We start from the raw sequence: 27047 nt of genomic DNA, 5'->3' as shown, positions 1-27047 counted from the left end.
CATCCTCCCCATGCTTGCCCTGGCCAGGCAAACAGGAATTCTACTAAAGCCTAAATCGCTTGCCGCAGCTCTCCATCCTCACTCCACTTCCTCATTCCATGTCATGGGCCAGGCTGAAGAAAGCCACACTGACCAGCCAGGAAGGTCATCCTTGGGAAATGGGGTCAGAGAGGACTTGGCTGAACTGGGCTGGGGTTCCTGAGCCTAACAGTGGCCTTGGGCAAATCATTATTTTCTGCTTCGACTTCCTCATCTATGGAATAGCGGGCAAGACTGTCATTACAGGGCTGATGGAGGATTATATGAGCTAAGAATTATGAGAGTGCTGACTATGTGCTGGCTCTCCTCATAGGACTGCTCCGTGAGGGGAGAGGGGAGGAGGCTTTCACTGTTTCCTGTTAAGTTCATTGTCTTTCCATCCAAGAAGCAGGGCAAGCCCACTGAAGAACTCTGACAGGGAATACAACCATGTGTGTCCCCACTGTCCCTTGACATGGCCACTGTTCCCAGTGGGTTCCACTTCTCTGCAGGCTCTTAATAACTTTTCCCCAGAGCTTTTTACCCAACACAAGCATCCTAGATTCTCCCACCCCTACCCCAAACACATTATCAAATACTATCCCACAGGCTTTGAAGTCAAACTGACTTAAAACAACAGAGTCCCAAAAGTCTCAGTGCAAACTTAAGTTTCAACAATCTCAGAAGTGTAAAGCTACAAATTTATAAGAAACGCCATTTGAAAATTTAATTATCTAAATTTCCCTTTCTGCCTTCTGAAGATGGCAAAAGTTGACTGAAAAAAAAATCAGTTATTTTCTAAAATTCACAAAACTGGGTTAGCACCGAGAAATTTTATGTAATTAAACTTTCAAATTATGTTTCTTGTAAATTTGTAGCTTGATACTTTATAATTTCTGAAGTTATTAAAGCTTAAAACTAAGACTTCTGGGGTGCAATCACACAGACAGCTGTGAGCCCCCAGTGAGCTACTAAACCTCTCTGAGCTTCAATCCATCATCTGTAAAATGGGTATGATTCTGTATCATAGCACCTGCACACCACAAGCCTTTGGTAAATGCTAATCATTATGATTATTGTTGTCATTGTGACTAAAGGTAGTGAGATATTATACCGTATAAAAACCCAACAATACTTTGTTCAGTCAACGCATTGTTGAACATTTGCATTGTTTCCAGTTCTCCAATGGTAAACAGTGAGGGGAACATCTGGAAAGCTAAAGCCTTATTCATATTTTTTATTCCTCTCCCTTGTTTACTCATGAAAAATTGAAGGCCAGAGAGGGGTTGTGTCCTGCCTGAGGGCACTCAGGAACTGGAGCCTCAAACTCAGTCTCAGCCCCTAACCCAGGGCTCTGACCACTGTCCACTACTGTTTCTACTTCTTATGAGGTGTCTGTATCTCCCTGCACCTCACGTCTAGTTGGGCCCATCAGGTCTGAGGTGGCAGAGTTCTGGACCCCCAGGTTCCCCACCCTGGCTCCCCTGGAAGGCAGTGTCCCTTCCATGCACGGTGGCATGAATGCTGGCCTGCCGAACCTGTTTACCCCTTGTGTACTATTTTTAGCTCCTGTGAGTTTCCTGTAGGGACCCAGTCCAGGTTCCAGGGCTTTTGGGTTGGAAGCCACGAGCAGAGTCAGTTGGCAATGGCCAGGGGACAGTGGAGAGTTCTCTCCTGGAACCTGAAACTCCAGGGCTCAAGGTTCAGCTCTGGGGAAGCAGGGGGTAGGGAGCAGGGATCCCCCCAGTCAGAGTCAGGCTGGGATCTGGTGCATCTTGGACTTAGCCTGGGCTGGGGGTGGGGGCTGGGCAGCCTAGACCTGTAACACAGCGGCTGGGGCTTGCTGGAAGCTGGCAGTCTCTGACTCTGTTGGCCCTGGGCCTGACCCAGAATAGCTTTGTGGCTGGGCTGAGCTTGGGTGATACCTGTGTGTGCACAAGCATGCGCTTGTGTCCCGAGTCACTTGTGTACATGAGAGTACACATGCACTTTGCATGTGCCTCTGTGTCTGGGTGAGTCTCTGTGCATTCTGTGGAGCAGTGTAAGTCTGCATGCATGTGGTCGTGTACATAGTCTGCACACATGAGCCCATGTGCAGGGCTGCCACCTGAGTTAGGCAACATGGAGACCCTGCCTTGAGTTCACTAGTAGATGGGTCTGCGTGGCACAAGTGAGTGAGTGTTCATGCCACCACATTTCATGACTGTGGAATCGTATATGTGTGCAGGGGGTGTGGGAGTGGGGCAGGACTGGGCAAGGACTCTTGGCTATGTTGCAGGTGGCCAAGGGCAGGTAGACCCAACAGAGGCTATACTTTGGGTACTTCCCTGGGCACTTCAAATTACCTGGCTCAAAGCCAAGGACGGGTTGGTCTTGCCCCATTTGGCAGATAATAAATTGGACTTGGCAATGCCTGTGAGGTCACCCAGTGAAGGGGGAGTGGGTGAGTGAAGACAGGCCTCCAGCCTTCCCGTTCCCTTAGATGTGACTGAACAGGAAGTCTGGACTCTGGGGAGGAAGCTGAGAGGGCCCTTCCCTTCCTGCTTGAGCCCAGGCAGCACTACCTTCCCTCAGCTATAGATGAGGAAACTGAGGCCTAGAGAGGGGCAGGGCTGGCCCAGAAACACCCAGCGCAAGATCAGATCCCTCCTGCTTAGGGCCCTGCCCTACCTACCCCAAGTGGTGAGACCATATGCTCCTGGACAAACGTGCTCTCTCCACATGTGGCCATGGCCACTCTCCTTCCTCCCAGGCCCCAAAGATCTTCTTGCCGGCCTACCCCCATGTGCCAGGGGACCCACAGACCTACAAAGACCCTGCTCACCCACGAAGAAACCTGATGAACCTGCCACGTACCCCCTCCACTGGGAACTTCTATTCGGCCTGGCAGAATGGAGCATGACTCCCACCGCCTCAGACTTGGAGGGGCCCACCCACACTTTTCGCTCTTCTACTGCTGGTCTCTGGATAGGGCCCTCTTCCCCTCAGTGTTCTCAGCACTGAAAGGGACACCAGTCATCTTCTGGAAACAGTGCTACAGGAAGTGATGGGGATCTGGCCTAGCAGCCCTAGGGGGACCGGGTGGCAGACAGCGGGCTCCTTTGTTACCAGCGTGAACTACGGTTCCTCCCCCTCCAGGGAGGTCCTCAGCACTAGGTTTACGAAACTCTTTCCAAGGTCGCAGTCCCTGGCGCAGACAACTGCTGGCTTCACGCTCTACCGGTCCATGTTCAGACCCAGGAGTGGGGGGAAGGGGACTTCCCCAAGGTCACACAGACAGGAGTGGCGGCTGGCCGTGGACGCCCGGCCTAACGGGCGGAGAGTGCGGCGGCAGCCTCGGTTTACCCACTCTACAGGTTTCACGAATCCACCCAGCGCTCCAGGAAGCAAGGCGAGCCTGGGAGTGAACGTAGAAGGGTCAAGGTCCCCTCCCCTGGTGGCCTCCCGGGAGTCTTCGGACTCTGAAGGACACCAGAGGGAGACCTCCGGGGAGGCCTCGGGCACCGGGCGGACCGACGCGGCGCCCCGCCTGCTCCTAGGCTGGTCCCTCGCTCCCGCCACCGTGAGTACAAGCCGGAGGCGTGGCGCGGCGAGGGGCGGGGCCGGGGCCTGGGCTACGCGAGGGGCGTGGTGGGCGGCGGCGGATCCCGGCGGCGGGCGATCGGCGGCTCGGCTCCCGGGCGCCCCGCACCGCACCGCGCAGGTAAGGGCGGGCGCCTGCGCTGCGCGCTCTCTGCGCTCCAGGTGGGACTTTTGTCTCCGCGACCCTTCGTGCCGCGGCGTCGGCGTCCCTCTGTGGCTCCTGGGGTCCAGCAGCACTCACACCCGTGACGTCCGAGTTTATCCGACCCCGCGGGATTCAGCTTCGGCCTCCCGGACTCGTGGTCACTTGGCTGGTTCGGGTTTAGGGGGTAACGCAGGGACAGCCCCTGCGGGGACGGACCCGGCAGGAGCGCAGTGCCCTGGGGCTTCCCCTGGGCCGTGGTGCGAGGGCTGCGGGGCCGCATCCAGCCTGAGAGACTGCCAGGAGGAGGTGACACGGGCTGGTGTTGCCTGCAGTGACAAGGCATGGGCGCGTGGGCGAATGCCTGGTGGCTGGAACAGGAGCCCATGTTTGGGAAACTCCAGTGATTGTGCGTGCCTGGCCGGGAGAGGAAGGGAAGTTGTGAAGTATGCAACCAGAGATTAGGAGTGGGGGAGCCTCTAGGACAAGGACCTTGGAGCCAAGGAGGGGCAGAGGAGGGGTGCTGGGGGAGAGGCCGAGGTGGAGACTGAGGGGTCAGTGGTGACAGTTCAGTGCCTCCTCCCTTGGGCAGCCCCTCTCTGTCTACCACTAGGTTTGCTGGTTGATCAAAGGGGCTCCAGAGCAGCCCAGGAAAACTTCTCCACAGCAAGTAGAACTTCTTTGCCTGTCCAGACCAGGAAATACCAGAATGAGTGCCATGACAGGGTGTGGCTGAGGGGCCAGAGGGGTCAGGCCTTGGAGAGGGCAGGGGAGGCCTTAGCAGTGACCCTGCCTGAGAAGGACGCAGTGTGAACAGAGGCCAGGAATGCAAGGGAGAGAGCATGTCTGGCTCCTGGTTAGATTGACACAGGGACAGGCAGCTGACTCACCTGGGCACGCCAAGACTGGCCAGTTTTGTGCTTACTCCACCTCATGGTGAGCATTAAGGCTGCCTGGGGAGGTAGGAGGCTGGGCCCTCAGATGAGTCGTCCAGCTTCTCTGAACCACGTAGCTCAGGTGAGGCTAGTGGGACTGGGAGCCAGAGCTCTGGGTCTGATTCCAATACATGCTGTACAGATGGTGTCTCTGGGGCCGCCTGTTCCTTCCTGGGCCTTAGTTTTCCCATATATAAATCATATGCAGCCTTTCACTAAGGAAATTTATAACTGGATGGAGAGAGAGGGTAAAGAGGCCATGCTCTTGACCAGAGAGAGGAGGGTTGGGGGTGCGCCTGGGTTAGAGAGGAGAGGTTACCTGCTGGGTCCCTGTCATGTTAAGTTCAGCACCTCCTCCTCCTCCCTGCCTGCAAACACACACACCTGTGTATACTCACGCCTAGCCTCACTCCTGCCCTCACACTCTCCTCATCACCTCCAGGATGAAGCCCAAAGCTCCCTCACCCAGGGGGCACCAGACCATATCCCCCAGCCTCAACTGGCCTGTCCTTTGGACAGTGTGACTTACTTTCCTATGGTTAAAGGCCCCTTTGGGGCCACAGACCTGCGAGGGCTCAAATAGTGTCTGCCAGCCAGGTAGGTAAGACTCATCCCAAGGGGCCCCAGCCTCAGAGGAGGCTGAGGACCAGGTCCCCAAACACAGAGCCACTTCCCTCGACTATTTTATCCTTTTTAGGGAGGACTACAATATTTTGAAAGTTCTGATCTTTTTGGACCCCCATTTCATAGAGGAGGTGACTGAGGCTCAGAGAGGAGCGGGCTGTGGATAAGCTGGGGCCTGACCAGGCTGAACAGCTGAATAGGAGGCCACAGGGGGTCCTATGGGAGCAGTTGAGGTGTGGGTCATAGCTCCGGGGTATGGGAGCAGCTGCCAGGCCCGTGGGGGAGAGGGGCAGAGAGCTCAGGGCCCTGCGTGTGGCATTGGTATGGGTAGGGCTACCTGGCACCCAGGGGAGCGTGGGGGATAATGGTATTTAAGACCTTCCAGAAGTGATGTTTACTGCAGGTCCCCTGCTCACCCTGATCTGGTTCCCAGTCTGCGCCTCCTATTCTGGCCTCACCCTCCCCCCTCCACGTTTGGCCATTATCCACACCTCTCAGCTCAGACCCCAATTGCCTGCCAGCTGAGGGTGGAAAGGTCATTCCCCAAAGGGCCTTTCCATTCCATCAGTTTCTGGGATACGAGTGAGGGTCAGGTGGGCCCAGGCCACACTTGCTGTACCCCTGACCCATTGACTGGGCTCTCCTGGTCTGCCTGAGCTGACCTGGAACCACCTGGCCCCCTCCCCTGGTGGGAGGGCTGGGGTTGCTCCAGGGGCGGGCAGAGAGAGAAGGAGGCTGCAGCTGGGCTTCTAGCAGCTTCCCCTTCCTGCCTCTCCCTCCCAAGGCCTCGCCCTCCTGAAGCAGCAGCAGCAGGAAAGGTGGGGCGGGAATGCCTGGGCCTGGGCCCTTGGCCAGAGTTCTGAGGTACCTGCCCCACTCTGCCCCAGAGCCAGTGCCCTGGGAGTTGTAGGCTCCTCTGGGGGCCTCCTTCTGTGGGGCTGGGTGGGGAGGGATGAAACCCCTTTCCGCTTGGGTCTGCCCCTGTCGCCTGCCCATCGTCAGCTACTTCAATTATGTTTCCCGCCTCACCCAGGTCGGCTAACTCCAGGGCCTCAGATTGTCAGCACCAGGGAGAGGCAAAGTCTGGGCAAAACTCCTTTGTCAGGTGAGGGCACCAAGCTCCAGTAGGAGAGGACTGTGTCCGCTTGGAGGCTGCAGCCTGGCTGTGGGGGTGGGGTGGAGCCCAGGCCCCTTGCTGCCCCACCCTCCAGGCATGATGCCGCCTTCTCAGATGATCCCTGCCTCCTGGAGGATCCCTCCAGGGCAGGAAGTCCAAAGGTCAACCCCATCTGCCCATCCCCACAGCCCCCACATCTTGAGTAGGACTCATCCAGTAGGATCGGCCTGGTTAGGGGGGGCCATGGCGGTTCTGACTCCCACCCACACTCACCCTCTCACTGCTTGGCACTCCTCTCATCTCTGTAACTGTCACCAAGTATATGTCCCCGAGTCTGAGTGACACCACTCCCTCCTCTGAGGTCTGCCATGGCTCCTCCGTCCACACTTAACCCTAAGTGGTGGGCCACCTGCAGAGCCTAGACCCTCATGCTTCCCCACCTACATGCCTTGTCTTTCTCTCTGCCTTTTTATTTCTTGCTCATCCTTCAAGGCTCCCGCAGAACCCCCAGCCCCTCAGCCCTCTCCTTGCTTACCCAGCCGTACTGGGTGATAGGGAGTCCTGAGCCATGGCCTTGAGAGAGGCTGGGCCCCTCCGGCAGCATGTCCTCGTTTCCAGAGTCAGTGGACAGAGGGCTAGATCAGAGCACCGCCAGATGTCCCTCTGAGCCCTTGGGAGCCATGGTGGGTGCTTGAGCCCAGGAGTGAGCAGATCAGAACTGGGCCTGGGCCTGAGGAGCGTCTGCCTTTGGGGGTAAAAAGGGAGCTTCCCTTGGCAGTTGAGTCCTGTCTCCCACTCCTTCAGGCCTTCCTCAGCTGGGCCCAGGTGGAGCGTGGGGCAGGCGTCAGTGCCCAGGCTCGGAACTTCCCGTTGAGGTGGCCTGGGCTTGCTCAGTTCTGATATGGGGTGAGCATGGGCCTTACTACTGGCACATGCCTGAGAGGATGGGCGCTGACCCTGCTCCACCCTCTGTGCTGTCTCGCTCTAGTCTGGGCCCCGTTCACAGGCCGAGGCTGGCACACTGGCCATGTGCAGCCCTGAGGAGGCGGCCCTGCTCCGGCTAGAGGAGGTCTTCTCAGCCACCCTCGCCCGAATTAACAGCCGTGTCCTCCAGCCCCTGCTCACGGACGGTGAGTCTCAGTTGTCCTGTGAGGAGGGTAAGGGACACAGGAACTGTCAGCGGCAGGAGTTTTAGCTGGTGGGGCCCTCTGAGCTTCAGCCTTCTCACCCTCACATGGAAGGGGTGACACTTGGTGTCAGCATCTTCTCATGGGACTGGAGTCCTGGCCCCCAGGTGCTGCCTGCTCCTTTCTCAGAGGGATTCTGAGGGGCCAGGCCATGAAGCCTGTCCTAGCCCAGACCTGGCTGTGCATAGAGACGAAATCCCGCCTCTCCCAGGGCACAGGCCTGATTCTCTGGCTGAATTCTCATCTTGCGCTTCCCCAGGGCATGACTGGAAGGCAGCATGCCGAGCTGTTACTTCCAGTTTGGGTCTCACTTTTCAAGTGACCTGGGCAGGTGCCTTCTTCTTGGGGGCTCTGTCCAGGTGTCTGTGAATGACAGGGACTGCAGGACCCTATGGACTCCACATTCCTGGTCCGAGGAAGCCGAGACTCTGGGGCCATTAGCGTACTTGGTGCCCCAGGTCATCTTGTCCCTGTTTAGTGAGGAGGTGGATATGTGCTGTATTTACACGTCAGGGTGCTGCTCACCACTCCAGCCTGCACGGCCCCTGCTGAGCTCAAAGGGGACACATCAGTGTCCAGTCCTGTCCCAAGGACCCTTGGCTGCAGCTCCAGGGCTGTGGGGTGCTGCTGAGCCTCTGTGTGTTCCCTAAAAGGTGGAGTGGCCCTGTCCCCCCTCACAGTGTGGTTGTGCTCCTGCCCCAGCCCCAGAGCCCTCGGACCCCGAGGGCAGAGAATGCCTGCAGCTCCTGCAGCAGCTGCACAGGAGCTCCCAGCAGCTCTGGGAGGTGACAGAGGACAGCTTGCGTTCACTGCGGGAGAGGCTGCGCCACCCAGACACCATCGGTCTAGAATCTCTGCTGCTGCTGCGTGGTGCTGACCATGTCCTGCAGGTCCACATGGAGTAAGACAGCGAGGAGGGGCTGGGGCTCGGCCTGGGTGTCAGGGTGCCGCCTGGGGTCGGCCTCAGTGGGCTTGGGCTTTAGCCTGGTGCCGCCTCAGACACCCCAGACCTGAGCGTTGGGGCCTCCCAGGGAAGAAAGATTTTATGTTAGAATTGTCTTGTTGGGTCAGTCAAGACTTGAGGTCACCAGTGCCTAGAGCCAGGCCACTGTTGAGGCCCTCAGGGCGGCAGCCACTCAGTGAGTGGGTCTGGGGACCCCGGAAGGGCAGGGACTTGGGTCTGGAGCTAGGGGCTGGGCCTGCAGGGTGCCCCCTATGCTGCCTGCAGGTACATCGAGTCCTACACGAACTGCGTGGTGATGCAGGCCTTTCAGAAGGCAGCAAAGAGGAGGAGGTAAGCATGGGGTACTATAGTGGGCCTCGGTGGGTGGGGGTGTCTGGGAGGGGAGGGCTGGGGCAGCCCCAGCCCAGAGCAGTGAGCGTCACAGCCTGCGACTCATCCTGAGCACTCCTGGCTTAACAATTCCTCACTGATCTACCCCGGAAGAGAGGCAGGGAAGCCTAGTGAGCAGACTCCAGCTATCCACTAGCCAGGGGTGACCCTGGGGTGGGGAAGGGGGGCACTCCTACTCAGGGTGGATGGTGGTAATCCCTGATCCCTTGGAATGCTGAGATATTGCTACTAAATCTCCAAAAGGGCCACTCAGGCTCTGAATTTACCTGCGAGGAGAGAGGTTTGGGGTCTGAGACGGGTGCTGGGATCTCGGGGGATTAGCCAGGCCAGGGAGGTGATGATGATGGGTGTGGGAGTGGAAGGAGGGAGAGTGAAGGTGGCGTGTCGCCCTCCCTCCACTCAGTGACTACTGGCGGCGCCAGCGGAAGGCGCTGCGGCAGCTCCTATGGGGCGTGAGCTCCGAGGGCTCGGTGGGCACCGCGCTGGTCCAGGCCCTCCGCCAGCCGCTCACTCATCACGTGCAGCAGTGTGTGCTCCACTTGCTGAGCCTCAGGGACACCATGGGGGAGGTAGGTGGCAGGGGCCAGGCGCTGCTCACCATGCTGGTCCCTGTGGGGAAGCCTAGGGAGGGGAACCATGCGGCCCTGGCTCAGGGCACCCGCCTGACTCAGGAAGCCTGGTTTGAGAAGGACGGGCCAGGCTTTGTAGACATGGCTATGTCCTGGGGGTTTTGAAGGGCCATGTTTTTGCCCCAGGGTATCTGAGGTACTTGGCCCTGGCCTGGGGCAGCCCTCATGGGGTGGGGAGAGGTTCTGATAAGCTCCGTGCCCTGGCTGCTCTGTCTTCCTGCAGCGTCACCCCACCCAGGAGCTGGTGGCACACGCAACCACCCTCTTTGGGGACCTACAGTCCTTCATGAGGCAGGCGCTGGACCAGGCCGTGGCCACGCAGGTCCTCTGGCGCACGCTGAGCAGCCGGCCGAGGGTGAGTTCGAGGCCTGAAGATGGTCAGCAAAGGGACTCTGTCGGGCAAGGACCTGCTGGGTGGCTCGAGCTGCTTGCTGTACTCTCTGTGCCTCAGTTTCCCCATCTAGAAGCAGGGTGGTGGCTGAACCAGGGGGTTGTGAGGTCCCTCTGTCTAGTCACCCTCACCCACTTGCTGAGTACCTCCTGGGCCAGGCGTGAGCTGGCTCTGGGGAAGAGCGGTCAGCAGAACTGACCCTTTCTTCTGGGGTGTCACCAAATGATTGCATCCCCACACCCCTGCCCACTGTATGGACTATCCCTGCAGAGGGGACAGTCCCTGTGTCCTGAGAAGGCGTGACAGGCTTGAGACCCAGTGTAGAGAATCAGGAGAATGGGTAAAGGGGACAAGAATTGTCAGAGAGAGGCAGACATGGCAGAAGTCTGGGTGAGAGTTGATGGCGGCTTGTCAGAGGCCATGGCTCGATGTAGGTGGGGGAGGACAAAGTGACACTTTAAAAGAGGTTGTGCTGCCCTGCTGGGAGTGGCCGGGAATGGCCCTCCAGACCTCCGAGCCCCATCACTGTCCATCACTGTCCACCACTGGCCGGGGGGCCTCCAGGAGATGCTCAGAGTGGAGGGTCCAGGGTGGAGGCAGCACCCAGGACAGTGGTGCCTGAACCCTGCGCCTCCCCTATCATCTCCCCAGGACGCACTCTGCACTCCTGCTCGTCGACTCTTGCAGGACAGCCAGGACATGCCCGTGATGGTGACCCCACTGCGGGCAGAGCGTGTGCTGCTCTTTGATGATGTGCTTGTCCTTCTGCAGGTTGGGGGCATGCTGACTGGCGGGGTGGGGCTGTCTGGGGTCTGGTTGAAAAAGGAGTAGGAAAGAGACAAGCAGGTGGGAGCGAGACCTGGGGCTCGTGGGGAAGTGATGGGGCAGAAAGGCAGAGGGCCAGGGCGGGGGCAGCCGGTGCGAGTGGTCCTGAGGAGCGTGGGCTGTGGGGCGGGTGCAGCTGGCCTCAACCTTTCCCAGCCTTTGACGTTGTCCTTGCTAATGTCTTCACGTCAGGTTCCTCATCTGGAAAATGGGATAATTGTGAGTGAGTTTGTCCTTCAGCAGATGCTGGACAACTCTCAGTTCTATTCCTCAGATAGGAGAGGAACCCCAGATGGGGGTCATGGCTGGCCCTTGGTGGCTGAGGAGGGCTGGATGAACACTCAGCGTGTGCGCAGGCATCTAGAGAAGGAGCCAAGCCTGTGTTTGGGATTGTTCTGTGGCCAGTAACCTTGACTGCTTCGTTCCCCTGAATTGTTTGCTCTTGTGACAGCCACAGGACTGTCTTCTGTCCCTCTCTGGAATGTCAGTCTGGAACTCCCCTGGAGACAGGGAGGCTGAGGTCCGGGAGGGATGTTACTTACATCACCCAAACCTGTGTCCCCTGAAGCCTGCTTTGGGGGTTTGTTCTGATTCAATCTGAGTTCCCCTCCACTCCCACCAACAGTCTGTGCTCCCGGTACACTGAAAAGATACTGTCATTTAAATGCACTGAGCCCTTTCCTACCTCTGGACCTTTGCACATCCTATTGTCTTTGCTGGACCCACTCTTGTCCCTTGCCTGTGTCTGGCCCACTCCTCCTTAACTCAGCACTGCGCCCGGTGCCTTCTCTTCCTTCTGTGGCAGTGACGCCTGGCCTGGGCTGGGTCGGATGTCCTTACATAAAATCTTCCAGAGGAAGAGGCGTTCAGTGTGGCTCTCAGAGCAGGGATGGTATTTCAGGTAGAAGGAACATCAGATCGAGGAGAGTTTGGGGCAAGCTCGAGAAGGTGCGAGTGTGGAGTGGCGGGTGATGCTGTGTGGTGGAGAAGGGCACGTACGTGGTCTGTGTGGACTCAGGTGGTAGGCTCAGCAGTGAGGTCGCCATTCCCCAGGCAGCAGGAGCCTTAAGGAGGTTTCCAGCAGGGACTGGTGGGGTCCAAGCTGTGTTTCCAGACAGCCATTGTGGTGGCCATGATGGACCAGGATTGGGGGGCGAGGAAGGCTGATCCCAGGTTCCTGGCCAGAACCCTAGGTGGGAATGAGCTGGAGGAGCTGCCTTGGAGATGGAAAGCAGGCCAGGATGGTCAGGGACTCAGCACTGGGCATGCTGGACAGAGCCGCCTGGGGACACCAGTGGCTGGTGCCTGGGGACAGGGCCTGGTCAGAAGAGTAGGTGAGCAGCTGGTCTGGGCTCTGGAGGACACTCATGCCCTGTCTTCTTCCAGGGCCACAGTGTCCACACCTTCGACCTGAAGCTGGTGTGGGTGGATTCTGAGCAGGACGGGTGAGCGGCCTCCTCCGTGACAACCCCAGCCTTCCCTCCCCCTATCCCATTAAACCTGCCTGCACCCCAAGGCTCCGACTCCCCCCCAACACCCTCCTGGATAGAGCTGGGGCCTACTCGCCACCTCCGTCTGTCTAGGTGCATGTTTCACCTCCTCACACCTGAGGAAGAGTTCTTTTTTTGCTCCAAGGACCCCCAGGGCCAGGTGAGTGTGGGTCAACTGTGAATTAAGGTTGGGGCCACAGGAGTGAGGAAGGCCACAGAGGGGAGGGGAGGACATGAGTGTACAGCCCTGGGAGATCCACAGGTGTGTCAGACCGGCGGATCATGGTCAGAGGGAGTCAGGCAGGGGTCAGCCTGGGGTCAGGCATCAGAAAGCCGTAGAGAGCAGGTAGTTTCCTCTATGAAGCCAGCACTGGGGCCCGTGTTATCGCTGCCCCATGGTTTTGTCTGTCCCCTCTGGGCAGGCCCTGAAACTGCACACAAGGATCTCAGGTCTGGCTGGAGGGCCCTAGGGAGCAGGGGGGAGCAGTTGGAGTTTCCTTCAAGTGACGGAGTGGGGTTGGGGGTGGGGAGTGGGTTGGAGAGAGTCATACTGGAGCCACCGCAGGAAGTCTTCCTACAGGGGCTGCCTCCAGCAGCAATGACCTGTCTGGTGTTTCCCCTGTCCCCACCAGGTGGTCTGGCAGTGGAAGGTGACCCAGGCCGTGTGCCAGGCCCTGCGTGGGAAGAAGGACTTCCCGCTGCTGGGGGCGGGCCTGGAGCCCTCCAAGCCCCCCATCTGCCGCTTCATGGCATACACCTTCCTCGCGGAGGGCCGGCTCTGCCAGGCCACCTATGAGGGCGAGTGGTGCCAGGGCAGGCCCCATGGCAAGTGAGTGACGGGGGCTCTGAGCTGGGCAAGGCGGGCTCCTCTTAGGAGTCTGAGGGGCAGACAGACCCACGTGGACCTCATTGCCTTGGAAAACGATCCAAAGGCTGTTACTTCCTATGGTCAGTTGATCAATTCTGTTGGTCTCCCCGAGTCTCTCTTAAGTCTTCTTGGACAGGACCTGGTGCATAGTAGGTCTGTGCCATATAAAGTCTTGATGGTGATGCCAGGGCGTGGGGCAGACATCCGGTGGCTGGCCTGAGAGCCTGCAGTTGCCCTTCTGTTCTCAGGAGGTGAAAGGCTGGATGGTCCTCGTATCCACGTAGAATGGTGTGGCAGTGGTGGAAATGGTTGGCAGACATCCTGTCTTCATCAGTCCTTACAACAGTGCTCTGGGGGAGTGGTGTCACCCATTTGATAGGTGCACCAACTGAGGCCCAAGACAGGCATGATTTGCCCAAGGCCTCAGGGCAGGTTATAGGGTGTTCCTGGCCACAACCTCAGGTCTATCTGACCCCACAGGCACGTAGGCTCTTGAAGAACATGTGGCCCCACGCTGTGCTACAGCTGGGAAAACCAAGGTCCAGAAAGCACTGGGGACTTGCCAAGGTTATGCTCCCAAGCATGTCTGTTAGTTCTGATCCCTGAGACTTCCAGAAAGGGCTTGAGAAAGCTTATGAACAAAAAAGACAGAAAAAACAGTGCCGTGTCAGAAGAGAACAGGAGGATGGTAAAAAACCCACTGACTATAGCATTTGGCTTGAGCTGGAAGTTTAGCTAAGCTTCCTGTTCGTCAAGGGGAAAAGGGAACCTGGATGTTTCCAGAGCTCTCCCTATGGAGTGTGGCAAGTGTGCCCCTTGAGGCTGCTGGGGCAGTTGTGCCAGGGAAGGCGGAGAGCTGTGGGGTCACAGAGCTCAGAGAAGAGGGCTGGGTGGGGCAGAGAGTGCAGTCCAAGGGGAATCTAGGTTTCTGGGCGTCTGGTGTGGAGGGTGGCTGGGGGCCTGGGCATGTAGACGGGTGCGTCTGGTGTGCCTGATGCCCGTGGCCCTCAACTGTGTTCCAGGGGAACCCTGAAATGGCCAGACGGGCGGAATCACGTGGGGAATTTCTGCCAGGGCCTGGAGCACGGGTACGGCTGGGGCTAATGTGGGAGTGTGTGGTGGGCAGCAGAGTGGTTTTCACCCCTGCCGGTCACCACCAGTCTGGTCCCATCCTAAATTCCCAAACCTCAAGGAGGAACTCGGAGGCCATGTGGTCCAGGTCCCCTCATTGTACAAAATGGGAACCGAGGCCCTGAGCAGGGGTGGGTCATGGTGGGAGTGGCCCAGAGCCAAAAGGTGCTCCCAGCGTGTGTGGGGACAGGATGGAGGAGGTGTCCTGAGAGGGGCCCCTGGAAAGTTGAGGGCCTGAGCACCTGTGAGATTCTCCCATCATCTCAGAAGCCCCTGGAGCCAGGGACCCTCCTGGGTGGCATGGAGGGGGGCGTGGCCGGCTGTCTTGGGTCAGGGCGGGGGTGCCCATGGTGCTGACTTCCTTCTCTGGCAGCTTTGGCATCTGCCTGGTGCCTCAGGCCTCTGAGGACAAGTTTGACTGTTATAAATGCCACTGGCGGGAAGGCGGCATGTGCGGCTATGGCATCTGTGAGTAAGTGCCCCTCGGCCTGTTGGTAGGGTGGGCTCGAGGGCTGGGCACCTCCCTTGGGCTGCGCTCTGGGAGGCAGGACCAGCTGCTGGTGACCTCTCCAGGTACGGCAACGATGAGGTGTACAAGGGCTACTTCCAGGAGGGCCTGAGACATGGATTTGGGGTCCTTGAGAGCACCCTGCAGGCCCCTCAGCACTGCAAGTACACGGGCCACTGGGAGAGGGGCCAGAGGAGCGGCTATGGCATCGAGGAGAATGGTGACAGGTGAGTGATTCACGGCCACCCTCCAGGATGGGGGCAGAGAGACCCTCACAGACCAAATTGCCTCAAGTCAGTGAGTCCATTCTGTGTGTCCCCACGGGGTCTCTCTGAGGTCGCTCACTTCCCCCTCACGCCCTTGGTTATCTCTGGACTCAGGATGAGGGAGCCCTGGCCCCCTGACTGCGGGACCCTCCCTGTCCTGGCCCCTCCTTGTGCTGTCTGAGAGGAGTTTGTGACCCCCAGATCTGCTCTTAAGGATCACAGCCCTTCACGGCTCTCTGGGCTCTGAGGCAAAGCTCAGGGTCCCCGGCCTGCCCCGCCTACTCCTCTGACCTCACCCCCGCCCCTGACACCCACGGACCCCTCCAACCTTCTGAACCACTCAGTATCCCCATAGGTCTGTTGTACACTTCTACCCCCATGGCTTTGCACGCGTGTGAATGGCACCCCCGCTCCATCTGTGTTTCTTGCCAACTCCAGGCAGGCTCCCTTTACCTTCCCCCCTCTTGGGGGTCCTGACCTCACCTGCCCTGTGTCTGAGTTGTGTGGAGGCAGGCGATGTCGCTGCTCCTTATCTGCCCCTCCCCCATGCCAGCAGAGCACGCAGAAGGGGCACGGGAATGATTCTGATCCGACTCTGGCCATCCCCTTTCTCTCCAGGGGGGAGCACTACATTGGCATGTGGCAGGCTGACCAGCGACATGGGCCGGGGATCATGGTCACCCAGGCAGGAGTCTGCTACCAAGGGACCTTCCAGGCAGATAAGATGGTGGTGAGTGGGGTGACCCACGCGTGTCCTTAGCTCCCCTCTCCCTGTACGGGCGCTGAATTCTGAAGCCCTCTGCATTGGGGTCTCTGAAGCTGAGTGGAGGCTGGTCAGGGGTGGATGGGGTGAGAAGCTGGGTTCCTAGGTTCTGGGGGGAGCCAAAACTTGGACTGGAATCCAGTACTGCCAGCCACCTACCCTGGCCTTTTGGCTAAGTCCCTGCCCCTCCCAGCCTCAGTTTCCCCATCAGCAACTCAGGTTGCCCACTTATCGTAAAGACTCGGTGAAATAGCAAGGACGAAGTACGTGGTATGGTGATGCCAGCAGCCTCTGCAGCCAACACTATAGACCCCTGACTGGATGCCTAGCTCTGGGCTCAGCCTCCCAGAGTGATCCTGTGGGGTCCTTCCAGTAGCCCTGAGGCTCCTGTCATTGTCCCTAGTGTGTGAATGACAACTGCGACACTCAGAGAGGTCAGAGAACCTGTTTAATGTCACATTCTACTGAATGGCGGAGCTGAGACTCAAACCCAGGTCTCGAGCTGGGGCGCCCAGCACTCGCCTCCTGCCTCACGGACACGCTGCCAGGGGCTTGGTGCACAGCAGGGCTCTGGCCTGATGGCCGTTATTGTTATTATGGCTTGTTTATTTATGCTACACTTAGTTCTGAAAAGGATTGAAGGAGGAAAAGAAGACAAGAACAGGCACATAACATATAGTCAGAAATAAGTAGAACAGAAATTGTATCCTGTTTGGCTCTGAGCTTCCTGGCAGCTCGTGCAGCATGGGCATCTGATCAGGTCCACGGTCTCCCCCCTTCACCTCCTCGGGTCAGTGACAGGGAAGTAAACACAGCACTTCCTGAGCCATAGGGGTGAAGGACGGGTCCCCCAGAGCCAGGTCCCAGGGTGTGTATTGTTCAGGGTAACCTGGGGATGAGATTCGTGGGGCTCGTGCTTAGTGCACGGCAGGCCAGGGCTGGCACCCCCCCTGGCTCAGTCCGGCGAGGTGTGCCACGGCTCAGGACCCTGTTCCCTGTGAATAATGCCCTTTCCCTACCGTTCCCTCCCCATGCCCTGTCTTCTGGTCCTTGCGAACCCACCGCTTCTCCTCTCCCCGACTTCCTTCCCTAGGGCCCAGGGGTCCTTCTCTCTGAAGATGACTCCTTGTACGAGGGCACTTTCACCAGGGACCTGACCCTCATGGGGAAGGTAAGGGCCACTGAGACCCTACTGCACTCCCTGCTGACACTGGGCTGCAGTCTGTAACCTGCTGGGACCCAGGCGGAGGTGTGGGCAGTGGGTGGAGAAGGTAGGGCAGGGCCCCTCCCATCTTCACCACGTCCCAGGGGTGGGCGCAGTGACCTTTCCCACTGTGGAGGGTGATTTGATTCTGGCAGGAGTCAAGAGGGGGAGGGGCGGGCTTGCATGAGTGCAGTGGGAGCTGGTGGTCCCCTGGCTGTGTACACTTACAGGCCCACTGGTGGGAATCCACCCCCTGCACCACCACCATTAGTGCCTTGGGCCGGTGCCCCTGGAGTGACTGCTTTCCTGCCCGAGCTGACCCAGCAAACGGCAGTGGTATCCCTGCTGGGGCTTTGGAAATGTGGGGGCTGTTTTGGTTTTGTAATGACTGGAGCGCACTGTGGCATCTGATGGGTGGAGACCAGGAGAGCTAGGCATGGGGCAGCCCCATGCGGCAAAGAATTGCCCCTCCCCAGGGCTGGTAGTGCCCCTTGCCCTCCCGACGCTCCTGCCTACCTCTGGACTTACCCACCCCAGCCCGAGTGGTTGTTCTCCCCACTCTGAGCTGTGAGTGTCTTCTCTCTCCCCGTCTTCTACCTTAGAGGTGAGCCCCTGGGTGAGGGGGACAGGTGTTGGTGAGGGGACTACTGCATGGGTGGAGCATTAGGAGTCCCTCGGGTGGAACAGATTGAATGGACGGAGGGAAGGTCACCCACTAGTCTATGGTCAGCCACTAGTCCTGGGCCTCTATGGCCCAGGATGGACAGGCCTGTCATGATTGGATGGCAGGGCCGACGGACAGACATAGTAGACAGACATCCCTGCCCCCCTCTCCTGGCTTCCAGGGCAAGGTCACCTTCCCCAATGGCTTCATCCTGGAGGGCTCCTTTGGCAGTGGGACAGGGAGAGGACTGCATACTCAGGGTGTGCTCGACACGGCTGCCCCGCCGCCTGACCCAAGCAGCACCTGCAAGAGGTGAGACGCTTGTCATCTGGCCCTGGGCATTCTGGAGCCTGTTGGGGGCGAGGGCGGGTGTCTGTGTGTCTGTTTCCACCCGAAGGTCTCAGATCTCATCAGAGGGTCTTTTCTAGACTTCCTCTTAGCTCTTTGGAGAGTTCAGAGCGACCAGAGTACATAATCCCCAAGTCAGATACTCTTGGAATCAAGGGTTTATGTAGTGGTAACTCCACATGCCACAAAACTGTAGAAAAATATTATATGTAGGGTTTGCTTAGACCCTGCTTTTTTTCTAGGGAGGGTATAAGACAGCTTTTTTCTTGGGAGGGTATAAGCTCTCTGTTTTATAAGACAGCTTATAAAACAAAACAAACAAGCAAGAATAAAATAGAAAATAAAAGTGCGAGTTGAGCTTAAAAGAAAGGGATGTGCAGATAGGCCTTATAATAGTTATGATTGAGCGTTAGCCTTGCTCTGAGTTGCCCTGGCAGCCAAGGTGAAGAAGGAAACTTGCTAAGTGGAAGAGGGAGACTTGGTTTTGCATTAATGAGGGCATTAGTGGTGGTTCTAACAGGGTGCAATCCCAGCCAGCATTTCAGATGTGGGGAGGGGTACAGTTGGCTTCTTGATCCATGCTTCTTCTCCCTGATAGTAGTTGCTGAGCATGGCCAGCAAACCTTAGGGGCATGACCCAGCCCGGGTGCAGGTGTAGGAAAATCTGTGAGTGTGACATGGGAGGGCAGTGCTCCATTAGACACACACAGAGCCAGACCTCCGGGCCTGTTGGACAAGACAGGATCAAGCTCAGGAAGGAACCAGATGTGGGAGGGAGAGTGGGGTCTCGTGGAAGAGAAACACTGGACTTTTGGGCACTGGTCTCTCTTAGGACAAGACCCCACTCTCTGGACTGGGCCTCCAGCTCTCCACATCTTTCTGTCTCCTTTCCAGGGCTCTGTGTGGCCCTGTCTCTCTCCTCCACCGAGCAGTAGATTCTCTCCGTCCATTCTCGGCCTCTCCTTTCTCCTCCTGGAGCGTTGGAGGTAGCCCCATCTCTATCCCCAATCCATCCACCCTTCTGGGCCCTGACTCTGGGCCAAGCTGGCTATCCTCACCTCTCCAGGGGCCTGGACAGGGTCCTGCCCACGCCTGCTCCATTTCTACCCCTTGCCCTCCACCACACCCATCGCAGGCAGCTTGGCCTCGGCGCCTTCCCCGTGGAGAGCCGCTGGCAGGGTGTCTATGGCCCCTTCTGGGACTTCGTACGTGCCGGCTGCCCTGGGGACCTGCAGGAGGCCCTGCTGGGCTTCCACGTGCAGAGCTCGAGGGAACTGCGGAAGTCCCAGGAGTACCTGTGCTGCGAGAGGTGAGGCCCAGGTGTGCTTGTGCCTGTGCACGCATGGGGACATCCAGAAGGCTTCCTGGAGGGGGTGGGCCTGGGCCCAGGCATGGCGAGAAACGTGTGTGTGTGATGCCCCAGAACCCAACCGGATGACAGTGTGGGAAGAATGGAAGACATCCTGGAGGAGCTGCTGCAGCACCGCCACCCCGAGGCTCTGCAGCAGTGCCTCAGCAAGGTGAGGGCCCTCCGGGAGAGGGGCCTACATCAAAGGGGCCTTTTCACTGCCCCTAGTGCTGACTGGAGGGGCAGGCTGGGGGAGGGGGGACTTCACTGAGGGCCTCAGTGTTCCCATCTATGAAATGGGAGCAGTCTTGGCAGTCTTGTCTGGGCCCACTGCACTCCAGCCCTAGGCCCTGAACTTCTCTTTGCCTGCGCACTGGCCAGGCTCTGAGCAACTCGCTGCATCCCCTGGGAAAGCTGCTCCGGACTGTGATGCTGACCTTCCAGGCCACGTATGCAGGTATTGGGGCCAACAAGCACCTTCAGGGGCTGGCCCAGGAGGAGGTGAAGCAGCATGCCCAGGAGATCTGGGCTGCCTACAGGTGAGCTGAGTGGCACACGTGGACAGGCACTGCCCCGTGACCCCCGGGGGGGGGGGAGCTCTGCCCTCTCTCTGCATCGGCTCCGCCTGGCACCCTGAGCAGGAATGGTGGCACTTCCTTAGGTCTGGATCGAGAAGGAATCAGAGGGTGGGTTGGTCAGTGTGCAGTTGGTGAGCAAATGGGTTAGAGGGGTGAGAGATGATGGCAAGGCCTGACTGGGCCCTGGGCTGACCCCTGACCCCAGGGGAACTCTAACCCCACTGCAGGCTGAGCTTGACCCTGGACTCAGGCCCCATCTCCAATTCCGCTGACCTGTGACCCCCTCAGTCATTACAGATAGGGCCCTGGGTGCTGCATTGCCCTCCATTGTGGGGTTCTAGGCCTCGGGCTGGCACCCTATCCTCCCAAACTCCTATGCACTGCGGTTTGGGAGGCGGGGCTGTGCAGCTGGTGCTCCATAGTTCTGAGGGGAGGAGCCACCTGCCTTGGTGGCAGGGCAGGTGGAGCTCTGGTTTTGTAGCAGGTGGCAGCCATGCTGTCCCTGTCTCATTGGTTTGCAGGGGTCTGCTGCAGGTTGCCTTACAGCGCAAGGGCCAGGCCCCGGAGGAAGAGGAAGACACAGAGACACGGTAGCTGCCCCCGGCCCCCATGGGGGTCTGTGGGGTCCTCCCCCTGACGGCAGGCAGCCAGGCTCGGGTCCAGAGAGGCCTCACCCCTTTGCTCCCAGGGCTTCCCTTGGGGAAAGGGATGCTTCTGGGGGAAGTGTTGGGAGTTCATTGATGCCATTGAACGTCAGTGCCATTGACGGAGCATTGTTTATTGACTATTCGAGGATCAGAATGACCCATGAGCTCTGTTCCACCAGCTGCCTGGGCGGGGGTCAATGTATGGGTGTCTCTCTGTTCTCAATGTGTTAGCCGAACCTCATCTCCCTGTACGCAGCTGCCCCAGGCGCCCTCCTTCTCCCTGCGCACAGATGGGAAGCTTGAGGCTACACATCAGGAGTTATGTGGGTCATTAAATCTGTCCTCCCGGGACCCCAAGATCAAACCTTATAATTTGCCTTCAGACTCTCAGCCTAGAGATGCTGATCAGAGAGGTCTTTCTGTCACTGCCGTGCAGGGGGCGTGGGAAATGGGTTAGATGTTAAGGAGAGCATCTCCCTGGAGTCCTATGAAGCACAGAAAACTGGGAGGCAGGACTGGTCTCACCCGGAAGTTCTGCTGCTAGAGTCACTTGTCCATCTGGGGCCCTGGTTTTGCTCCTAATCAAATGGGGATCAAAATCCTGCCCCACATGCTCCATTGGCTGTGCTGTGACCGAGATCAGGCTTGGGAAGGGTTTTCTGGGGAATGTAGAGGGCTGGAGGCAGGGACACTATTGTGGGACGAGGAGCCATGTGGGCTTGTGGAGGGGCAGCCCAAGGAGTGATCCCCACCCCCAGACCCCCAGCTTGCCGACCCCCGCCTGTCCTGGTCGCTCTCACTCAGGGACCGGCAGGTGCATGGATTGATGCTGCCCCTCGTGCTGCCCAGCTTCTACTCGGAGCTCTTCACCCTCTACCTGCTTCTTCATGAGAGAGAGGACAGTCTCTACAGCCAGGGCATCACCAACCTCAGCCTGTTCCCCGACACCAAGCTGCTTGAGTTCTTGGATGTGCAGAAGTAAGCCCTCCCCCCACGCCACGTGTACCAGAGCTCTCGTGTAGCAGGGGATACAACCTCAACTCAACTTTTCTTTAGCAAAAACAGCAGGGCGTCCATTGGCCATGTACCCGTGAAGTCCTCGGTTATGCTGGTGGCACCGAATTCAGGTGTAGCTGGACCTAGGTGCTCAACGACATGAGAAAAGCAACTTCTGTCTCTCTTTCTCTCTGTTGGTCTGTCTCTGGCTCCCCCGTACAGTGATGAACATAGCACCCAAGGTTTATACTCTCCCAGCTCAGTCCCCACCACTGTCCCCACAGGGAGCTGCTGTCTCCTTCCCAACAGCTCCAGCAGCGCCCCTGAAGTCTCCCACTGGCGTGGCTTGGGTCTTGAGTGTGCCCCTGAATGCTGGCTGTGGCCCACATTGGCCGGGCCTGTCTCAATATGCTGCCTGGGGACAAGACAGTGGGGAAAGGTCACCTGCTCCCGGCTGTTGGGCTGAGAGTGGGGGAGGGGAGACCCTCCTCTCTCAAGGGGAAACTAAGCTGATCAGAGCCTCTCTTACCTTTGGTTGGAGGATATCCTATCTCCTCAGCGCCACTTCTGATCCCTGATACTGCACGAGACCAGGACATGGATTCTCTGTCCCCTCCCACGCCCGGTCTCCTTTGTCACACAGTGACAATGCTTCCCACCCCATCTCCCCTTTCCTCGTGTGAATGTTTCCTGCATGTGACCAGTCACCAGCCCAGAGACCTGGTGGCCAGCGGCTTCCCAGGTGCCCCTCTTCCACACCGCCCCTGCTGCCAAGTCCTGCTCATGTTTTGGGGCCAGATGGAGGCCGCCTTCTCCAGGATTCCCTCCTGGCCTCCCCTTCCTTGGACTCCACGCGCATGCTCTGGGATGTCAGGGTGGACCCATTTCCTGCACTCAGCCCTGCTGGGAGACATGGTGGCACAGGGAATTTGCCCTCTGACCTCAGACCCTGCCCTCTCCTCTTGGCAAAGCCTCCTATCCCATCTTCCAAATTTCAGGCACCTGTGGCCCCTCAAGGACCTCACACTGACGACCAATCAGGTGAGAAGGTGGGCCCGTTAGCTGCCCCAGGGGAGGCCCGAGCTCTGAGCTGGGCATGCAGATTCACCCAGGCTTCCAAGCAGCCTTCTGCCTCGTATTGCTGGTCAGAGGCTACAGAGTATCCGGGAGGGGCAGAGGCGGGAGGGGCAGAGGCCCGCAAGGGAGAGGCGCCAGGCTTCAGCGTTGTCCTGATCTCTGGTGGGTGAGGCTGCAGCTGCTGGCCCACAGTGGGCGGACTCAAACACAGGCTCTGCCCTTTTACAGGTGTAGTATTTGATCTCTGTGCCTCAGTTTCCTCTTCTGTGAAAGTGCCACCTCCGCTGTACTAGTCTGCCTCATGGGGTGGCTGGGGGGGAAGTGGGCAGGCACTGCCCAGGCAGTGGTCTCAGAGGGTGCTTGCTGGACCCGCCTCGGGGAGGCTGTTAGTAAAGCATGTTCTTGGACCCGCCCCAGGCCTACTGAATCAGAAACTCAGGGACTGGAGTGGGAATCGGTGTCCAACAAGCACCAGGGTTCAAGAGCCATCGGTATAGGTGGCCAGAACTGGGCGGCACCCAGTGATAATAAGCTGTTGTGCTTATTATCTTTTTGATCCATTTGCAGCCCCCCAGACTGCTGTCATCCATCTACCCCACTTTATAGTCGAGTAAATGGAGGCTCACGGTGGCCCTGTGGCTTGCCCTGGGGCACTCAGTCCTCTGGGCAGGGCTGTGCTGCAGCCAGTGTTGGGGGTGGGGTGGGTGGCCAGACGCCCAGGTCGCCCTGGGGAGGAGGACATGACAGCTAGGGGACGTGGTCTGGCCTAACGTGCTCCCCCACCACACAGAGACACTCCCTGGTGAGGGACAAGTGCTTCCTGTCGGCTACTGAGTGTCTGCAGAAGGTCATGTGAGTGCACACCCTGGGTAGGGTGGGGGTGAGGCAGGCGTGTTGGGGCACCCCGTTGGGACGGAGCCTGAGGACCTTGACCTGAAGCCAGCCCCCCTCTGCAGCAGCACGATGGACCCCCGGGAGAAGCTGGAGGTGCTGGAGAGGACGTATGGGGAGATTGAGGCCACTGTGTCTCGGGTGCTGGGCCAGGAGCACAAACTGCCCATGGACGACCTGCTGCCTCTGCTCATCTACGTGGTGTCACGTGCCCGGTGAGCTGCAGCCAGGCCAGGCGCTGGCTCCCTTCCCACCTGCCCCTCCCCCAGCCAAGACGCACTCTGAACAATGAAGTCTTTGAACATCAGGGTTTATGGGCACAGTTTTTCTTGGTACCGCTGGGGACGCCGAGGCCCAGAGAGGAGAGGGTCCCAGGGTCCCAGCCCGGGTGCCATGGTTGCCAGAAGCAGAGCAGGGACCACACCGCGGGTGTCTAGCCACCCAGGCCAGGGCTCCTTCCCCAGCTGCTCCGGGTCTGTCCCTGATGTACCCTCTTCTCCCTCTCACTTGGGGGCGGTTCTGCAGAATCCAGCACCTGGGGGCCGAGATCCACCTGATCCGTGACATGATGGACCCCGTCCACACAGGGGGCCTGTATGACTTCCTCCTCACGGCCCTCGAGGTGAGAGACAGAAATGCGCTGGCCGTTGGGTCAGTCCCCTCCCCCGCCTCAGCCACCATCCTGAGCTCGATACACTCACCTGCATAACTTGTGTGCCTTTATGGGAGGGTCCCCACAGAGCCCCTGGTCCTGCCCGTGTTAAAAGGGGCCGAGGAGCTGTGGCCACAATGCTTCTCAGCCCTGGATTCCCCAGGACCCCGAATGTGTTCTAGGCTGCGTCCCGAGCACAATAGGAGAGGGAAGGCCCTATTTCCTTGCAGACAGTGGGGAGAGCTGAGTTGGAGACACTGGTCCAGGCCGGGAGGTGGGCACTCCCCGGTGTCTGGCCCTAGAGCCTGTGCAGGGGGCTGGGATAGGCAGCAGCTGGCCTCAACCCCTCCTCTCTCCTGCAGTCATGCTACGAGCACATCCAGAAGGAAGATATGCACCGCTTGCCCAGCCGCCGGGACTCGGGGGAGCCCTGGTAGCTTGGCCTCCCCAGGACAAACCGCAGAACCGAGGAGCCTGCCGTGGATTCCCCGTGCAGCGAGCATGGCCCAGCCTGGCACCTTGTGGCCCAAAGAGCAGAGGGCAGGATGGGTCCTTGGAGGCGACTCTTGGAGGAGATGACGGTTGAGTTTCTCGCAGGGAGGTGCTGCCCCGACTGGGATGAGGGTGAGGGGTGACGGGTATGGACCCAGAGCTGGTGGTTTCCCCTCCCTCTGACCCTGCCACTGAGCTGTCTCAGATGACCTGCTTGACCTAAAGCAGCCTGCAGGCTGAGGGCAAGGAACCTTGCCCCCAAGTCATTGGAATCACGCTGGGCCTCAGTGTCGCTGTCTGTAAAATGGTGGACTAGAGAGTTTATAAAGGAGTTTCCATCCATCTTGCTGAAGTCCTTTCGGAAGTCTGACTTTGGCCTGTCAGGCTGCAACTGAAATTGTCACATCACTGTCAGTGTTCCCTGTTTCTCCACTCCTGACCGGAGGCTCCAAGCTGCTAGTGCCCACTGTCTGCCGGGCCTTTCTGCCCTGAGTCGTCTCTCCTGGAGACCTGCTGCCTTCCTGACTGCTCCAGGGGTGAAGCATGAGGAGAGGGTGGGTTTATGCAGCTGCGGGGCCCACCCCCCTGCCATGCCCTCTGCCAAGCAAGTCGGATCACTTTTCTTGGCTGCAGGCATGCCTTCCATAAACAAAGCACTGGCCTCGGAACTGGAGATTCTGAGAAAGCTCACCACACCTGAGCCTGAGGCTGCATCCCCAGCAGGAGCCTCAGGGTGTGGGGGTGGCTGCGGGGCACCCACAGACCCCCAGAGGTGCTGTGGGGCAGTGGGCCGAGAGACCCACGTCCCTCCCTGTGCTGCTGTCTTCAGGCACGGGCAGGGGTGGGGCTTTTTCTGACTGGTTCCACCAACTGTGGCAGCTGAAATGGTCTTGGCTCTGGTTTTGCCGGAAACCCTGTGACATCCCCACGAAGGTCCCTGGAATGGGTTTGAACTGCTGAAGAGTGAAGATACCCAGGATACTATGGGCATTCGTGCTTCCCCAGGAGTGGCAGCTCTTACCAGTATTTCCATCCTCTCCAAGCTGGTTCTTGTGTTTTGACAAATGAGAATGCCTTGCCCTAGGGCAGCCCCGAGTCTGGGAGATGCTGCAGCCTCACTCAGAGCCGCGCACGCTGCCCCGGCCTCCTCCAGGATCAGGGCACCCTTGCTACCATTCAGACTCACCAGGACCCGCCCTCTTGACCTCACCTGCCGAACTGGAGCCCCTGGACAGGACCTTGGGAAAGGTCAAGGGTGGCCAGAACTACATCAGACTCTTTCTACAAAGCCATGGAGCCGGCGAGGACCTTTTCATTAGATGGGAAATTGACCCCTGAGGTCACTGCTCCATTTATAGAAGAGATACCTGGAGCCAGGTAACTACCTGCCATGTGGGTGCCTGAGAGAGGCTGACAGGGATGGGTGACCTTCAGGGACCCCAGCGATGGCATCTCCCAGCTGCTGCAGGAGTCCGTCCAGCTGCAGTGAGAGCACACTGGTGTCCACTCTGGAAGTACAGTTGGCCGGAGACTCCTTCCCGATCCAGCCATTCCGCCCTCTATTGTTCTGGTCCCCATTCTCCCCCAGGAGGAGGGTTCTCCTTCCAGCAGTGACCGTCAGGAAGTGGCAGAATTCTTCATAATAGACCCCAAACAGGACTCCTGATCACCTGGGCCAGGGAGGAGAGACACCCAGGAGACACTGCTCGGTGACCACCCCCAGGCCGCTTTCTGACAGGACCACACTGGCCCTGCCCTCGAGGGCCTGGATTTGGGGCTGAGAAAGACAGACACCGGAGAGATTAAATGGCCTCTCAGTGAACAGATGTGTCTGAGTCCCTCTGACTGCAGCCCTGGCCCTGGCGACCTACCTTTGCCCCCACCCCCGCCCCCACCGCAGCCCTGGCCCAGTGTGCAGTCTCTCTGGCAGCTTTTCACCCTCTGCTTCCCCTTGCCCATTGCTTCCCTTCCACAGCCAAACCTGCCTGCTGCCACCCTGCTCCCTAGTTCCTGCCCCGCGTCTGGTCCCGGCCCACTGGGTCCCAGGCTGCTCCAACCTCGCAGGCCCAGCTCCCAGGAAGCCCCTGTGACCCAAGGAAGAAGGCTCCCCGCTCCCTAGCCCTTCTCCAGGGCCCCTTCCCTGACCCATCATGTTATTGGTGAGTGACAGCTGGATGCCTGCTCCCCTGGGTTCTTCAGGCACACTGCTGGCTGCCTCTCCCTGCACGAGTGTCAGTAGCAGTGGGAGACGTGGGTAGAAACAAGTCCACTCAGGAGAGGTCAGACTGATGGGCCCTGGACCCCAGGGTGGGTCTGCATT

The 27047-nt window shown here is 58.7% G+C and overlaps 1 protein-coding gene across 6 annotated transcripts; it reads left to right on the top strand.

The window, feature by feature from the left end:
• The first annotated feature begins 3616 nt into the window (after positions 1–3616).
• Positions 3617–26552, top strand: ALS2CL (ALS2 C-terminal like). Of its 6 annotated transcripts, XM_081072464.1 has the most exons (28): positions 3641–3721; positions 6086–6165; positions 6335–6406; positions 7407–7548; positions 8308–8506; positions 8834–8899; positions 9363–9528; positions 9812–9943; positions 10631–10750; positions 12191–12249; positions 12388–12454; positions 12927–13123; positions 14185–14250; positions 14667–14765; positions 14867–15028; positions 15686–15797; positions 16924–17001; positions 17880–18010; positions 19182–19355; positions 19470–19566; positions 19776–19933; positions 20494–20562; positions 21424–21597; positions 22614–22656; positions 23483–23544; positions 23649–23798; positions 24109–24205; positions 24598–26552. In XM_081072464.1, the coding sequence occupies exons 4-28, from the start codon at positions 7446–7448 to the stop codon at positions 24670–24672; spliced, it is 2856 nt and encodes a 951-aa protein (XP_080928590.1). In that variant the 5' UTR covers positions 3641–3721; positions 6086–6165; positions 6335–6406; positions 7407–7445; the 3' UTR covers positions 24673–26552. The 6 variants fall into 6 exon arrangements, with proteins under 6 accessions (XP_080928595.1, XP_080928593.1, XP_080928590.1 ...); XM_081072469.1 differs by lacking the exon at positions 6086–6165 and having other exon boundaries at positions 3617–3721; XM_081072466.1 differs by lacking the exon at positions 6086–6165 and having other exon boundaries at positions 3646–3721; positions 7425–7548.
• Positions 26553–27047: the final 495 nt, after the last annotated feature.

Source organism: Rhinolophus hipposideros, assembly GCF_964194185.1.
Source record: "Rhinolophus hipposideros genome assembly, chromosome: 14".
NCBI classification, from domain to species: domain Eukaryota; kingdom Metazoa; phylum Chordata; class Mammalia; order Chiroptera; family Rhinolophidae; genus Rhinolophus; species Rhinolophus hipposideros.
The sequence above is the reverse complement of the archived record's forward strand: the minus strand, read 5'-3'. Positions and strand labels throughout refer to the sequence as shown.

Coding starts and splice junctions, on each gene's coding strand:
- ALS2CL (XM_081072469.1), top strand. CDS start 7,446: ATGTGCAGCCCTGAGGAGGCGGCCCTGCTCCGGCTAGAGGAGGTCTTC. Junction 9,529..9,811: donor TCAGGGACACCATGGGGGAG/GTAGGTGGCAGG, acceptor GTCTTCCTGCAG/CGTCACCCCACCCAGGAGCT. Junction 21,598..22,613: donor GAGTTCTTGGATGTGCAGAA/GTAAGCCCTCCC, acceptor TCCAAATTTCAG/GCACCTGTGGCCCCTCAAGG.